Source organism: Eufriesea mexicana, unplaced genomic scaffold (assembly GCF_001483705.2).
Source record: "Eufriesea mexicana isolate 0111107269 unplaced genomic scaffold, ASM148370v2 scaffold32, whole genome shotgun sequence".
Taxonomy (NCBI): Eukaryota; Metazoa; Arthropoda; class Insecta; order Hymenoptera; family Apidae; genus Eufriesea; species Eufriesea mexicana.
In genome coordinates this window covers 150,802-167,277 of record NW_016908213.1, presented here as the reverse complement: position 1 = coordinate 167,277, position 16,476 = coordinate 150,802, and the positions used below count along the sequence as shown (strand labels likewise).

The following is a 16,476-nucleotide window of genomic DNA, read 5'->3' as shown; positions in this document are numbered from 1 at the left end:
TATGCTGGTTTCTATTTAAATAAAAATTAATTTTTACTTAATAATTTCTTCCAAAAAGAATTTTGAAAACCACATATCATTTTATACGACTGCTTAACAATACTCAAACCACCCCTCACTATTTCTACGAACCCTCAAACAGACCAAAACGAAAAATTACCCTAACTTTCATTTAAATAAAAATTAATTTTTACTTAATGATTTCTTCCAAAAAGAATTTTAAAAACAACGTGTAATTTTAAACGGTCGATTAACAATAACCAAACTACCCCTCACTATCTCCACGAATACTCAAACAAATCAAAACGAAAAATTACCCTAACTTTCATTTAAATAAAAATTAATTTTTGCTTAATGATTCTTTCCAAAAAGAATTTTGAAAACCACATATCATTTTACACTACCGCTTAACAATAATCAAACTAATCAAACCACCCTCATTATTTCCATGAACACTCAAACAAACCAAAACGCAAAACTACCCCGATTTATACTCAAATAAAAATTAATTTTTACTCACTTTCTTGCAACCAGAATTTTGTAAACGATCAATATTTCAAAGGTTCGAGTAAACCTACATAAACCACCCATTACTGTCTCCACAAATACAGGAAACAAACCGAAAGGAAAAACTACCCTCGAACGTTGCAGCCCACTCTTTCTTCTATCAACGAACACTCGACCCCCCATATCAATTTAGATAATCACGATGAACCGAGACCATCGTCCGAAGCCCGTGTCGCGGCAAACAACGGCCGGCTGCCACAAACGTTTCCTTCGTTCCGTATTTCAGAACGTGGCCACCGAGCCAAAAGGACAGCAGGAAAAGCGCGCGACAGCTAAGCCATTAATTGCTTTTCCATTTTCCAGCTGACCCTCGTGCTTCTCTGTATCGGACTAGCAACGTCAGATTTATCGCCATATAAACCAAGGGGATGGCGTCCTAATGGTCAACGCTTTAATCCCACCAACAATCGATTGCATGCGTATTACGGGCCCCCTGGATTACCAGCCTATGAACCTCCGAGCTCGACAAGCCACCCCCCAATTTTCACCACCGCCGCCACCACCCTGCCACCGACAACAACCACGACTACGACGACGATGAAAACCACAACGACCCCGCGAACCAGGGAGCCAACGACGCCCTCTACCTTGCCAGAGGAGGACTTCGAGTCGAATCCGGCCCTAGCCATTGCCAACTCCTTCGCCTTTAATCGACCTGTTTACATCTACAACACCTTCCCTTTCTTACCTGGCCACGTACTGGTCTGACGAGTCATATAAGTACAAGTAACACAACGAATTATCTAGTTGTCGATGTAGGATGTAGCGTCGTTTCAGCTAACGAATCGATCGAATTATTCGAGTTGTTCCAAGGTAACCAATAGTTATTGTAATTTGCCAATTATACATGTAGGATGTAATACGTGAACAGTGAGTACGAAGAGAGTAATGTGTGTGTGTGTGTATGCGTGTAGATCGAAGTGTACAGGAGTGTGCTGTACGTGGACGGAGATCGACGTTGTTCCTAATGCAGAGAAATTGGGGTGCTTTGGGTGCTCAAGGCTGGCGAGTGTGGGGTGGTGCATATTAGACGTGAACCTTTTTATACTGGATTTTAAGTTAAACGGGATGTAAGATATTTTATACTTGGTGGAGTAAAATTTGTTTTCGATTAATTTGATTTATTTCTTTTTTTTTTCTTTCTTTCTTTAACCCTTTGCACTCGACGAGCTTTTTGTTACAGAAACATAGTAATTCGAAGACTTTCTGCTATAAAGTTGACATTTTTAACCGCTTGAGTCCCAAGCAGCGCGATCGCGCTCTTCAATCGAAGAGCTGAAGCTGCGTACATCACATCGCACCAACAAGCGCTATCGCGACAATTGGGATTTTTCAACATAAAATTAAATAAGCGCTATCACACCGTTTGGACTTCTCGCACTCAATTAAGCTAAGCGTTATCACGCTGTTCGGGGTTTTTCGACTGTGTTCTTCCAAAAGCCTCTGGGACTCAAACGGTTAAAACGGTAAATAAGAAGTGCAAATTAATTGTAAGACGAAGAATTATTTTACCTCGATATTCCACGCATAGTTGAGCAATTTTAGATTCGAGATATTAATTAACAACGATCTTTAGAATTTGATTAAATGGCGACTGAGAGTCGTCTCTCGAGGGCAAAGGGTTAATTCGTTGGTACTTTGGATTGTTTGTTTTGGGGTGGGTTTTGGGGTGGGTTTTGGTATAAGATGCTTCATTCTTTTCCAAACTTCCAAATGCTATTCAATATTTGACATTGTTTTCAATCTAGATTGAAATATTAATTTTAAATTAAATTAATATCGAGAAAGGGTATGTTTGTTATTATAAAGTGAAGAGAATTCTTTTATTTATTCTTTTACCTTTCGTATTTACCTTTCGTAAATTTATACTCGATTTAAGTCAAGTTAACCCTTTGCACTCGAGAGGCGCTCTTCAGTCGCCATTTAATAAAATTTCGAAGATCGATATTAATTAATATGTCAAATTTAATCAAATGTAACGGTGTGCCAGGTATCGAAATCAAATAATTCTTCGTAATTAAATAATAAAATACTATTTCTTATTTACTGCTCAAAAATATATCGTCAGCTTTATAGCAGAAAATTTTCGAAATCTTACACTACTTTACAATTAGCCAAAAAATCGTCAAGTGCAAAGGGTTAATATTCGAAATTGCAGAGTGATAATAAATTTTATTTCGATTCCTGCAAATTTTCGTGGCAACGCAGAATGAAATGAACAAAATATTCGTCTTATAAAAATTTTCACCTATTATCAATATTTATCACCTAATATTTATCATAAGCGAAAGATTTATCGAAATACCCTTATCAGAAAATGTGTGAAGTCTAACGAATTAGGGGTTAAAGTTAAATTAGTATAATTTATTTATTTTCAGTATTACGGTAAAAATTATTTCGTTTAAAATAAATAACTTTTATAAGCACAGTTTAACAGTAATATTAAATCGTCGAAGAGATAAGTGTAGAAGGGAATGACTAGAATATTAAATTTTGATTCTCATAATTCTTGCAGGCTTAATGTAGCAGGATTAGTTTCTACTTATTTACTATGCTGCTTGTCTAGTCTGACGCAAACATCTTTCGGAGAATTAATCGTAATATATTTTCACTTTCGCTAATTAATTCTGAGTAGATATCCTTGAATAATTAAATTGAATATAATTGAGAAATATCCTTGGAACGAAGCATATATTTAAAATACTTCGTTGAAATCAAACGAAAAGCAAAATGGAAGGTAAAAGAACGAGAAAAAATGGTAAAAAAGATGAGACATTATTTTCCTCAAAAATTTCTGCGTTAATGGAACTCTCGGAATATCTCTGCTCCTCATTTCCCTGCTTTCTTTGAAGGAGATAAAAAAGAAAGTGGAGCGAGCTTAGAAAAAAGGACGATGGAGGGTAAAATATCGGAAATGGAAATGGTAAACATTATCTAGATTAAATGGGCAGGATCTTTGATCCGTGCATAGCAGATCGGTGATTAAGGCTGTGTATAATGCAGATCCTACCTTAAACACGGGATATTTGGTATTAGGATGCGGGATCTATATATTGCAATCGATGCAAGATGGGAACTCGTGGAATAGGATCCCTCGAAAAGCCCTTTAATGGCGAATGCGAATGACGCAAACAGGAACGCCCTATTTTCCCCATAAAGATATTTCGTGACATAATTCGAGATCTGAATTTGCAAAACAAATATAATGAAATTCCCATTAATTATGAATAATTACGAATAAAACCATAAATTCCTTCTTTTCGTTAATTAATAAAATATCCTTATTAAAAGATAAATATTTTGAAAATTTTAGAAATAAATCAAACGGATATTCTTCACCTGTCTTAAAATATTCAACGCCTGTCTTCCATTATTTTATTACAATTACTTCGTCACAGAAACGTAATATAATAATAGAATAAATTGAAAATTTTAGAGACGAATATTATAAATTTTCCATTCATTAATTCTGTTCAAATTTTCAATCTCTCCCTTTTCTTACTTCACTGAAATAACTTGATATTGAAAACGTAATAGAATAATAAATAAAATAAATGTCCCAGGAATTATTTTCAAATATAAATTTTACCACTCGTGAATTTTATCAGAACAGCCAATTTCTTCCTTTTATTATTCCATTAAAATCACTTCGTAATAAAAATCCAGTATAATAATGCAATAATAAATGAAACAAATTTTTGAAAAATTACATTCTTCTCGTATGACAATAAATCATTTCATATGCACCAACCTATCACGATCCAATATAAATCTGAAACGTCGAAATTCTTAATTACCATCAATTTGTTCCATCAAAAGAATGAAGAAAAATATCAGTAAAGGTCGTTCTCATAATCCAGACGAAATTGTATCTGGCTTACTATCCAGTGGATTTAGAGCGTGCTGATTTATCGCGGTTCCAGATATACCTTGGAATTTGCACCAGCAGTTCAATTGTGATTTATTCGATTGAACACTCACGCGTGTAATTTTGCATTCGCTTGTCGTGTATCGCTGTCATGTACCCGAAAAACAGAGTCGCAGTCAGAAACTTCGAAAACAAAAGAAGGAATTCAAAATTCTGTCGAACCTCGAACACAGATACCTTCAGAATCATTAACGAATCATTTACTCTAAACAGGAAATCGAAAAAAACACGAATACTGGACAAAATAATTAACAAAAATAATTAAACTACGACTATGGCAAAATATTCGATTTAATGCGATAATTATTAACTACGCTAAAAACACTACACTAAATTTAAAAAAATTAAATTGGAAACTTGGTCGACTCGAATCATGTACCCAGAAAATAAATTAAAATTTGGAAAAAAAGAAAAAAGGCCAAAATTCCTTATAAATTTGGGAAATTAAATTGGAAATTTTAGTCGTCTCGAATCATGTACCCAGAAAATAAATTAAAATTTAGAAAATAAGAAAAAGGCCAGAATTCCTTGTAAATTTGGGAAATTAAATTGGAAATTTTAGTCGTCTTGAATCATGTACCCAGAGAATAAATAAAAATTTGGAAAATAAGAAAAAGGCCAGAATTCCTTGTAAATTTGGGAAATTAAATTGGAAATTTTAATCGCCTCGAATCACATATGTAATTAAAATGTAAGCCATAGTTAAAAATTCTGAGGACGTAAAATGGTGGCAGGAAATCCCCTCGAACCTTGAAGCCTGCAATCTAGAAAGAAAATTGAAAAATTGGAACAAGAGATAAAGGGATGAACAGCGATTAAACCACGGTCATGATAAACTTTCACTCGGCTTTATCCACTGCGTTTTCCGTAAATTTGAGCAATTAAGTTGGGAATTTAGGCGACTGGAATACCGGAATGGTTAACGATTCGTTTCGTCGCTGATAACAGCAATGGCGGATAAAAACCGCGACTATGGGTCGGAAACAGAGAGAATCAACGGTCGTTTAAACGCGACGCAGGAAGCTTCGAATGCAAATTGAACGGCTCCATGGTGGGAGATTTTAATTTCGATACTAATTTCCAGGCAATTTTCATTGGCCAACGAGTTTTTCCTTTTTCCGTCCGCGTCTTCGAACGAGGGACTAACAATAAGGGTAGGCGAGGTCAATTGGTTGTATACGGCTCGCCATTAATTGAAGCTTTATTTTTTGGTCGGTGAGAATGAAAATTGGTTCCTGTGTTGGTGTGAAGGATTCTCGATAGTGGGTAAAAAGAAAACAGAGAGAGTGAGAGAATATCGAGATAGAAAGGAATGGAATAAAAATGGAAAACACCGTAAAAACTGTGGAAGCTTGGAGGAGGCTGGAAAAAATGGAAAAAGTGAAAAGACTGGGACAGAACGAGCGAAACAATGGAACCCTGTGAAAAATAAAAGGCATTAGAGAAAATTGAGAGACGCTCATCGAAAATTGTTGAGGATTCGCGGAGTTAAAAGAGAAATTAACGAGAAAAATTAAAGATCTAAGAAAAATGTGCGACTGAAATGAAATTTTAGTTAAAATTTGTTTAAGTAGCTCCGTGTCATTTTCTTCGAAGTTTGACAAGTGTGTTGTTAATTCCTTATCTTGCAATTTAAGTTCCGATGGCACGTATCGTAATCAAACAGCAAAGTCACACAGTCACACGTGTGAGCCATGTCGTCCGAACGTGGCGAAGAATAACACGTAAGTAGCAAGTCTCAATTTGTCTCGAGAGAAAAACATTGACCAAAATTAAAGGTCACGCGTCGAATTTCGTCCGAACACGGCGAAGAATAACACGCAACTGAGATAGAAAAACATCTGTGAAAATTAACCACGAGCCTGACCCGTCTTGTTTACATTGGGAGCCTATCAACAAACCACGTCTCCCACACGTGATAATCATGTTCGACCCGATACTATTACCAAGGGTCTCATACGATATTGTACACGAAGGGGTTGAAAGATTAGACAGTTTTGACCCATCTTATTTACATTGGGAGCCTATCTACAAACCACGTCTCCCACACGTGATAATCATGTTCGACCCGATACTATTACCAAGGGTCTCATACGATATTGTACACGAAGGGGTTGAAAGATTAGACAGTTTTGATTGTTATACTTATTCCTGTAAATTATTGATTTCTCCTATACGTTGTGATTTTTAATTTTTTAACATTGGAACTACTGATTTGTAATATATAGTGAAATATAGTGTACACGAATAATAATAATCGAAGTACATCGTGAAAATTAATAAGTATATTGTATAACTGCGTTCTTATTTTAATTAAATAAAAATTGGAACACTCGAATAGATATATCCTCAAACGTGAAAGTATTTAAACGATTATATTCGATACGCTTGATTAGGTAACATTTAGATGATAATTTAGAAAAATATGGTTTATATAGGATGTCACTAGAAAAGAGTTTAACACTACGACTACTAACTTGTAATATATTGTGTACAGAGTTAATAATAATTAAAGTGGTATGTTGAAAATAAATACATATATCTTTATCTGAATAATGGAAGTGAAATTTAAGTTAGTCCAAAGTACCTGTATATTTTCAATAATTGCAAAAATAAAATATCCGAAATTAATTTCTTAATTTTAATTTCTCTGGTAATTCTTGTAATTGATATTGTCCATCAGGAACCGTATCTTTCGTAGATAAATTCGATATTAGTTTAAAAAATATTTTGTTCTATAAAATAATTTTACTTTCACTTGTTTCATAAAATATTTCTTTCTACTACAAAGTATATAAATTATCCCTGCAATTTTTCTTTTCCATTTTTTATATTTTCATATACACGCCTTCCTTACGATCCTTTCAAAAAATTCTAAAGTACAAAAAAAAACAAGGAAAAATTTATATTTCGTTTTTCGTTAGATTTTAAACGATTTAGTGAAAAACGGCTTAACATCGAAACGCCATATGTGTAAATGCATCCGGGGAAGGTAACAACCTAATGCATTTTTCGAAGAGAACAGACCAGCAGATAGATTTATTCTTTCGCGAAAGAATACAATGATCTGACAGTTTTCTGAAAAGACGGAAATAGCACATCGTATATCCTCTTAGAAAGGAGTATATACAATGTAGCAGAATCGACGTGCTATACACTGCTCTTTTCCCACACGTTACGACGTGTTATTGTATATTTTGAGAAGAGACATTTCTCGCGAGAAAAAGATCCTTCTGCTTTCTTCTAGTAACGTACAATGTTCATTGACATTTATTGCCTCAAACAAAATTTTAATCAGATATGCAAGATATTAACCTTCTGTGCTATAATTTAATTATGCAAATTTGTACATTGAAAAAATATTTAATTATAATTATATATAACCACTACATATGTGGCACTACTACCACATGTATTTCATTCGTAATAAAATTATACAAAAATTTTAATTAGTCATTTAATCAAAATTTAATTTTGAAAATTGTAATTAGTCGTTATTTAATTAAAATTTAATTTTAAAAATTGTAATTAATCGTTATTTAATTAAAATTTAATTTAAAAAATTGTAATAAGACACTATAGATCTGTAACATTCGTTATAAAATTATATGCAAAAATTTTTGTATAATTTAACACAAGTTATACAAAAGAACAATGCTACTTAAGTTTATTGTTAAATCTTTCAATTTATATTAAAACACGTTACATATAATTTTAGTCGCATGATAGGTATTGATCGTCATGTAGTTTGCCATAGTGAGCTAGATTCGTAATTATAGCACAAGAGGTTAAATTAAATAACGAAAATTGTATGTTTCCCAAGGGGTTGGTTATCACAATGACACCATCTTTAACACATTCTCATCTCTTTATTTTCTTCGCTTGTTCTTAGCGTAATTTGACAATGTTCTAACTATCTTATGTACAGTATTACGAGAAAAATAACATTCTTGCTCTGTTAACGCTATGAAAATAGAGTACTCTGTACCGTTAGTCGTGTCATGGCCAACGAATTGCTATGTATAAAAAACGGAATCTATAACTTAGATCAACTCTTATGGATTAATTAGTCGTAATTGTCGAACAGAGAGAATGATCGAATATTTCAAGTGTACATCGAAACAAACCGATCGTATATAAAATGTGTAAAATTGCCTAGCTTTAATTGATTCGTTAATTGACTAAGTGATTAAAATGAGCGATAAAACGAATTTTGGGGAGAAGACTTGTCACTTGAAGTATTGAAATCTTTCCTCGATATGTTGGAGAAAGAGTGATTAAACGTCGATTAGTATAAAATTACCATCTACAGCAACTTTACGTAAACACTGCTAAAATTCTTTCTTTAACAAGTAACAGTAATATTTTCATAATAAATTTTTCATCGCAACATTTATCACACGACGTTATATAATGAGACATAGAACATCTTAAAATAAGATCTACCTCTTTTCCAATGGAAAAAAGAAATTCGAAAAATATTACGACGAAGTCTGATTCGAGTGAAAAAAATTCTTAAAATAATTCAAATATAAAAGAGTGTCATTTTCAACTTCAAATGCCATCGCATGATAATTAACGCATAGAAATAAATGTCGAATGTGTCGATTCCTTCTAGATCAATTCATTCTATAAACTTTTAATAGACCACGTTAGTCTTGTCTTTGCGTCTTTGTACAGGTCTATTTATGTAAGCTGCGTAAAATACAGGAAGGGAAAAAAAAATCAAATAAAATCGAAGGATTTTACACAGCAAACACGGTATGGTTTCGAACACGTGATATAGTACATTAATCGTCTAAAAATATCGAAACCACTATTTCCGTGAACTTCTATCCATCGAGGATCGATGGATGAAGACCGGTGTGACTTCTACTTATAAACCCTTTCTTTCCAAAATATTGACACAAATATCGATTATCGAGTAGAGTATAGAAACTCCACTGAGAACGAGTTAAACAGGAAACCTCGTCTCTAATTGGATAAAATTGTTCCTCGTTTTCGGTTTGCAAAACAATATGATTTTCCGCTATTCGAAGTAAACGCGCTAAGGATTCTACCTCGATCTGTGTTTCGACAACGACTACAATACCTAGAGACATTCGTTGCTCGTGTCCATTAACAGATATTGAGGAAATAGCGTTTACCCGTGAACAAAGCATCGGAGACTATTGTGGTCCTCGGATCTATCGATCGTCGATGCTTCGCGAGTACGTAGCTTCTTCACTGCAATAGTCATTCGCCTGTCGCGAGTTATCGTTCCAAGTATTAATCGGAAAAATCTGTAGCCAGTAAGTGGTCAAATTTCATTTGTAATTCATCGAAGCGAATCGTATAATCTCTCGCGATCTTATCGTAGTGTCTAATTTGCGAATTGCTGATCCTGACACAGTGCTCCGATTATATGTGAACAACTAACTCTGAGAGATCACTAAAACATGAGGAACCTATAGCTAAGTCTATAGGACCTATAGGTCTAGGTATAGGTCCTATAGGACCTATAATATGTACAGACCTTTGTGATCGGTTCTTTCATATCAGTGACCCAATAAGTAACTCTAAGAAAGTATTAAGAGACCAGGTCACAGAAGATTTTCGTCACACTGCATAATCTTAAATAGCTAATTTTAACAGGTCGTTGAAACACAAGGTAAGGATCCATTACACAAATCTCACAACAGAATCCTTCGTTTCAATATCCCTATCATAGATAGTCAACTCCAATAGGTCACTAACAATAAGGGACAACGATCACAAAAGTCTTTCGTTTCGCTCTTCGATTCATCATTAGCTAATTCTGTCAGATCACAAGAGAAAAAGCTCCAATCACAAAAGGATCACGATCCCAAAAATAGTCAAGAATCCATTGCAAGTAAATAGCTAACTCGGATCATTGAGAGACAACGATCACAAAAGACTTTTATCTAATTACTCGCTTCGCAAATAGCTAACTCAGACAGTTCGCTAAGATCCCGTGATCACGAAAGAATCGCAATGGAAGGACCCCTATGTTAAAAAACGTCTATCCGCGAGCTAGCACGTGAGAAGCATCGACGGCTGCAGCATCCTTTGGAAGCGACCAGAAGCGGACCGATTCTCGCCGTGGAGCAACGGCATGCTCTCCGAGTGCCCATAAAGATCAGGACACCCGATCCCGTGATCCTGGCATACGGCACCCTCGTGAAATCCGCAGCACCCCGACGAGTGTTGATCGTGAACGCCTCGACGAGACGTCTTCCAGCTTGATTGCTCGTGCCTGACCGTCGTCACGAGGCACGGAGACAGAAAGCCGGTGCTCGAGCAGCCTGTGGATCGTAAGTCAAACAGTTTTGCAACTGATCGAGCAAGAAACTCAGGGATTTCGACTGTAATCGTCGCTTAAATCGCAAGAATATTTGCAGCAGAGACGCTTAGTGCCCGTTAAGGTCTAGCGATGTGAGATGGTGAGAGTGTGTGCATCTTGGGTGTGCGCTGTGTTAGTGGAAAATGGATGTAACCTTCTCCTTCGTGTTAGAGAATGGATTTTCTGGATTTAGATAATAGAGGGTTTATTTGGAATAATAATAGAGAAGAGAGGTAAGCAGTGTAATACTTGTTTTGAGAATCGATTCTATTCACCAGAACGATGGAAATTTTGTCCCTTGGATTCGATTGGGCTTCTCCTTTCTTTGTTTGCTTGCAAAAATGTAGCAAATTTTGGAAAACAGGGTTGAGAAAATGGGTTGCGAAATTTTGGTTTAGAGGGATTATTTGTGAAGGTAGAAATTGAAAATTTCGTTATCATAAAAATAGAAAGTAGAAATTGAAAATTCTGTTATCATAAAAATAGAAAGTAGAAATTGAAATTGAATTGGTAGAAATTGAAAATTCTGTTATTGTAAAAATAGAAAGTAGAAATTAAAATTGAATTGGTTAAGATTGAAAATTCTGTTATCATAAAAATAGAAAATAGGAATTGAAATTAAAATAGTAAAAATTGAAAATTCTGTTATCATAAAAATACAAAGTAGGATCTGAAATTGAATTGGTAGAAATTAAAAATTCTGTTATCATACAAATAAAAAGTAAAAATTGAAATTGAATTGGTAGAAATTAAAAATTCTATTATAAAAATAGAAAGTAAAAATTGAAACTGAATTGTAGAAATTGAAAATTCTGTTATCATAAAAATAGAAAGTAGAAATTAGAATTGAATTGATAGAAATTAAAAATTCTGTTATTATAAAAATAGAAAGTAGAAATTGAAATTGAATTGGTAGAAACTGAAAATTCTATTATAAAAATCCTATCTTACAAGAAAATAGAAAAGACATAAAATATTCCACTTATGATACTTGAATAATGATCTATGAGTAATTTATATTTGATAATTGACAGGGTAGAGAAAGATAGAAGAGGAAACAAGATATTCCGTTTATGGTACTTGTATAATGATTTACGGATAACTTGCATTCGTGAATCGTACGAGAAGCACATAGTTGTTCAAACGTTTTTAATAAATAGTGATCAAATATAAGGTAAAAAGTGATGGAAAAGGAAAATGTAGAACCGAGGGAAAAACTTAAAAGTATTCGTAAATAGAAGCAGATAGGAAACCGATTCCATGTTTTTGATGTATAATATCGATTCTAAAAAAGAATATCGCTGCTTTTTATTAACACGTTCTATATTGAAAGCTGAACGTTCGAGTCAGTGGAACCAGTGTCTGACTCAAACTGGTTATTACTACTGCAGGCGTTCTACTCGACTGTCAGTGTTTCTCAAAACGAGGATTCTCGTGATAAACAATCTACAAATATCATATACAATACATTCGATCGTTATTAACACAAACATAAAATGTATCGTATTTACAACAGTGTATAAATAAAAATTAAATTCAAAATCGTGTCCTTAGTACCAGTTTCTTTCAAAAATTCTTCTGCAAACAGAACTACGTTCTACTTCATAATTAGATTAATTAAACTCTTCGAGAAGTATAATATAATTAGGTTCGTTCCAATTGCATCCTTAATACGTGGAAACAGAAAATTGGAAGAAAAATAGAGGAATTACCTCTATGAGAAAGTAAACACTGACTATGAATAGCGCATAATGGATGACAGAGTTGTCGTCATATCGCAACGAGCCGAGGCGTAATTAAACTGTCAACACAGGGTGCAATAAGTAATTAATTGTTGCAAGGCTGCATTGTCATGATTAATTCGAATTACTGTGTTAGCCTTCGTTAGAGATGAATGAATTTTAAAAAATAAACAACGTGAACACATATTCCACGAGAGACATTGAATTATCGATCTTGCCAAATGATGTATCGACGTTGAAGGACAAAAACAACCCTTCCAAAAGCAAAACCAAAAATGCAAAAAGCATCAAGGAATGTTATTTCACCTAATATCTATTTTATGTACAAAAAAGTCTCCTAATTTCTGCTAAAGAAGAATCACTTAACACTAAAATTATTTATCTCTGATATCTGTATTAATATCTTTTAATATCTTTAAATAAAGTATATATAATTAATAATTAAAATGGCACGATAAAAATATATAGATATATATGCAATTACTATACTTGATAATTCTAGTGTTAACAATAGCTTCTCCTCGTTTATAAAAATTAAATTTTCATATTTAGCAAGTAATTCCAGACATCATCCATTATTACAGGGGGTGATTAGTATGCCAGGCTGACTTTGTTAAATGCATCGATGCAAAAATATAGCATGCACAAGGAATCAATGCAATTCTGTGACGTACACGTGTAGAAGCATGCAACGAATTTCAACAAGCTATGCAGTGTCAAGAAATAAAAATGAAAAAGATTTGAAAAATTTGTAAAAGAAAGAAACGAAATGAAGAGTGACAGTGTCTGAGCAAAGTGTGCAGAGACATAATTTCTCGAAATATTGAATTTGCGTTACCAAGTGTTCTGTCCCCCTCGACAGCAGACGGATTCGTGTTTTATTTTATCCGAAAAGCTTTCCGTGGAAAGTTTCAACCGCCTTCGTGAAAAGAGTTTACAAACCGACACGCACGTGTTTCGATACCACATGGAGAAACAAACTCTGTTAGTTAGATGTGAATAATGAACAAATACCTGTTTACCGACCATTCTGACAAGCAGCTTTATCCCCTACGTTCCCACTAACACTGGTATTCTGCTCTTCGTCCTTCACGAATTTTATCAGGAACATAGTGAGTGCGCCCACTATTGGTGGGATGCCGGCTAAGAAAAATGGCAGATCATAGCTACCTACATAAACAGAGAAACAACATAATTAAACCATATACATATTTCTGTAAATAGGAAAAAATAATTTAATACAATCAATTATCCCAAAAAGCAGATAATTATTTTATGTGGGATTTATTCCATTGTCATATTATTATTATACTTTTTACATTATCTTCAATTATTTTCTAAGATAAAACGGTCAATTATAATACCAATTGTTTAATAAAAAATTTATTCCACTCGTATTAAATTATTCCCCAATAAAAGTTTTAAAAATTCAATGGAAAATAATAATATTATATACAGAGTTATATAAATTGTATATAAAGCATATAAATACTTTATTATATATTATTACGTTACATTGCTATGTGAATAGTTTGTATGTATATATAATTGTTGTATTATGTAAATACCAAATAAGCTATTAGGGAACACAATGTGAAAATTTAAATTATTAATTTATAAGAATTATTAATTCGCGATATTCTTTCATAAAGCGAATAGTTCAATTTGAGAATTGAAAATAAGGGTGAAGAGATCAATAGTAATGGATGTGAGTCGATTAATCGATATAATTACCGGTATGGTCATACAGGAGACCAGCAATGGGAGGTCCTACAGTCAAAGGTATAGAACACATGCCTAACAGAAATCCAATGGCTTGTGTCGCCCCTTCCCGACCGCATATATCGAACGCAATGGGGCCCAAAAGGGATATGAAGCAACCGTCGAATAACCCCATGGCCAAAGAAATCAGCAGCAACACCATGAACGAAGGTGTCACTGGGAGAAGCATTGTAAGAATACCAATGCTAAGGAACGATATCTGAAAACAGAAAGGTAAACACATTTATTAAACACCTGACAAATTCTATAGTAATCGAAAAGAATAATAAATTCGATTAAAAGAGAACTTCCATTTACAATGGAGCAATTCACTGCACAAATTGATTAACTCCATAAAACAAAAAGTGGAGAAATGCAATGAAATAATGTACATTGTTTTTTAAAATTCCTTTTATAATTTAAATCGAAATAAATATCGTAGAATGCATAAATACAAATGTAACTTTCATCTAACGGTATATAAAATTTATAAGAAAAAATAGCCAAAAGGTAATCGTTAGCAATGTTACCATTTTTATGTTACTGGAAGAGTTAATCGATTAGGCAAGTGAAAAAAGTAGTAAATTTAAATTTGACTAAATTTTACTTAAATTCTGATAAGACGGCACTGAAAAATTCACCGTTATCATTCATGGCTTGCTAGTGCATTTGAGTTGCATTATTGCAACGATTTACATTACAGTACGGAGTTGATCAAAATGATCTTTGAAATAAATTATTTATTATTCGGTGGCCAAAAAATTTTGGTCGTTTAATGGTGTTAATCTTAATTATCAGGGAAAGTTATTATAAATATAAAAAGTTACGACTATACCAAGTGACTCTTAAATTTAAGATTTTTCAAAAAGTGGAGTTAATCGATTTGTGCAGTGAACTGCTCGATTCTTCGTCTCAAAAAATTCTAGTACCAACTTTATAATCAAATAATTCTACAATAAACTTATCATCATTGAGGAATATGACGAACATATTTTTTCTATCGTATTAAAACGGAAAGAAAAATAAGAATTTCTTGCATCTTTATGAAAATAGGAAATTTATAAAATAGAGTATAGGAAGGGTTTATGGCGTGCAAATGATTCACACTGACTTACCTGTTGCAACAATATTCTGTTCACCCTAGGTAAGTCGGCGATGTAGCCGAAGAGGAGACGCCCGATACCGGAAGTGATGCCGATGCACATGATCGGTAGCTTGCCATCCGCGTCCTTGAACACCGTCTCGACGAATTTCCCTATGTGAACATACGGGACGAAGTACCTGGAATAAGTTCCCATTGATGTGAAAGGACGTGTCACTTAACACCCGACGGTTTACACGCTTTCGCCGCGGTTGTTTCTTTCCACCGTGTCTTGGATTACGCGCTCGTGTAACTTGATTGCCGTTGGGAAACGTGCTTCCTTTCGCGACCACATTTGCTAACCGACATGTTGCCGGTTTCCGCCTAGGCTGAAATTCAACTGACAGCCACTCGATGGATTCAATGTTAACCAGCGGTCGCGTATCGGTAATGAAAATCAACGGGTTAGCACTCTGTAACGTTATAGTGGTGGTTTAGAGCAGGCTTTCGCGCTAATACTACTGCTATGTATTTTACCATTGCGATTTCAGTGTGCGAGTATTTTACGCGTATATCTTCGAATTTCGTATTAATAATAATTTTATTTCGTTATTATTTTTATTTTATCGTTACAGTAGCTGAGAATTATTAATTCAGAAATTGTTGGAAATTATTAGACGTTGTTAGGAATTATCGAGATATTATTATTTATTTATCTAGGAATTATTAGGAATAAAACAAAATCAAATAGGATGAATATGTTTATAAGTAATATAGTTAGAGAAAAGGAAATGTATATATTTCACAGAATTTGTTTCCAAGTTTGAATACTACTTGGAATAATTGTAAATTTCTAGTCCTCTAATTAAGGCTAATCGTTTATGGTTCCATTATTATTATTATCGTATCGTTATAGTAGCTAGGAATTATTAATTCAGAAATTGTTGGAAATTATTAAGAATCGTTAGGAATTATCGAGAGTTATTTATTTATCTAAGAATTATTAAAAATAAAATGAAATCAAATAGGATGAACGTTTATAAGTAATATAGAT

The 16,476-nt window shown here is 33.7% G+C and overlaps 2 protein-coding genes across 2 annotated transcripts in view; one reads left to right on the top strand and one right to left on the bottom strand.

The window, feature by feature from the left end:
• LOC108553894 (hemicentin-2) overlaps positions 1 to 16,476 on the top strand; it is a 297,689-nt gene that overhangs the window by 234,299 nt on the left and 46,914 nt on the right. The window lies entirely within an intron of this gene.
• kar (monocarboxylate transporter 10-like protein kar) overlaps positions 10,745 to 16,476 on the bottom strand; it is a 33,068-nt gene continuing 27,336 nt past the window's right edge. Inside the window, exons 6-9 of the mRNA XM_017908997.1 lie at positions 15,457 to 15,622; positions 14,315 to 14,561; positions 13,595 to 13,750; positions 10,745 to 10,800 (exon numbers count right to left, since the gene is read on the bottom strand). Coding sequence (XP_017764486.1) covers positions 13,599 to 13,750; positions 14,315 to 14,561; positions 15,457 to 15,622 — 565 coding nt within the window. The 3' untranslated portion in view covers positions 10,745 to 10,800; positions 13,595 to 13,598. The remainder of the gene's footprint in view (positions 10,801 to 13,594; positions 13,751 to 14,314; positions 14,562 to 15,456; positions 15,623 to 16,476) is intronic.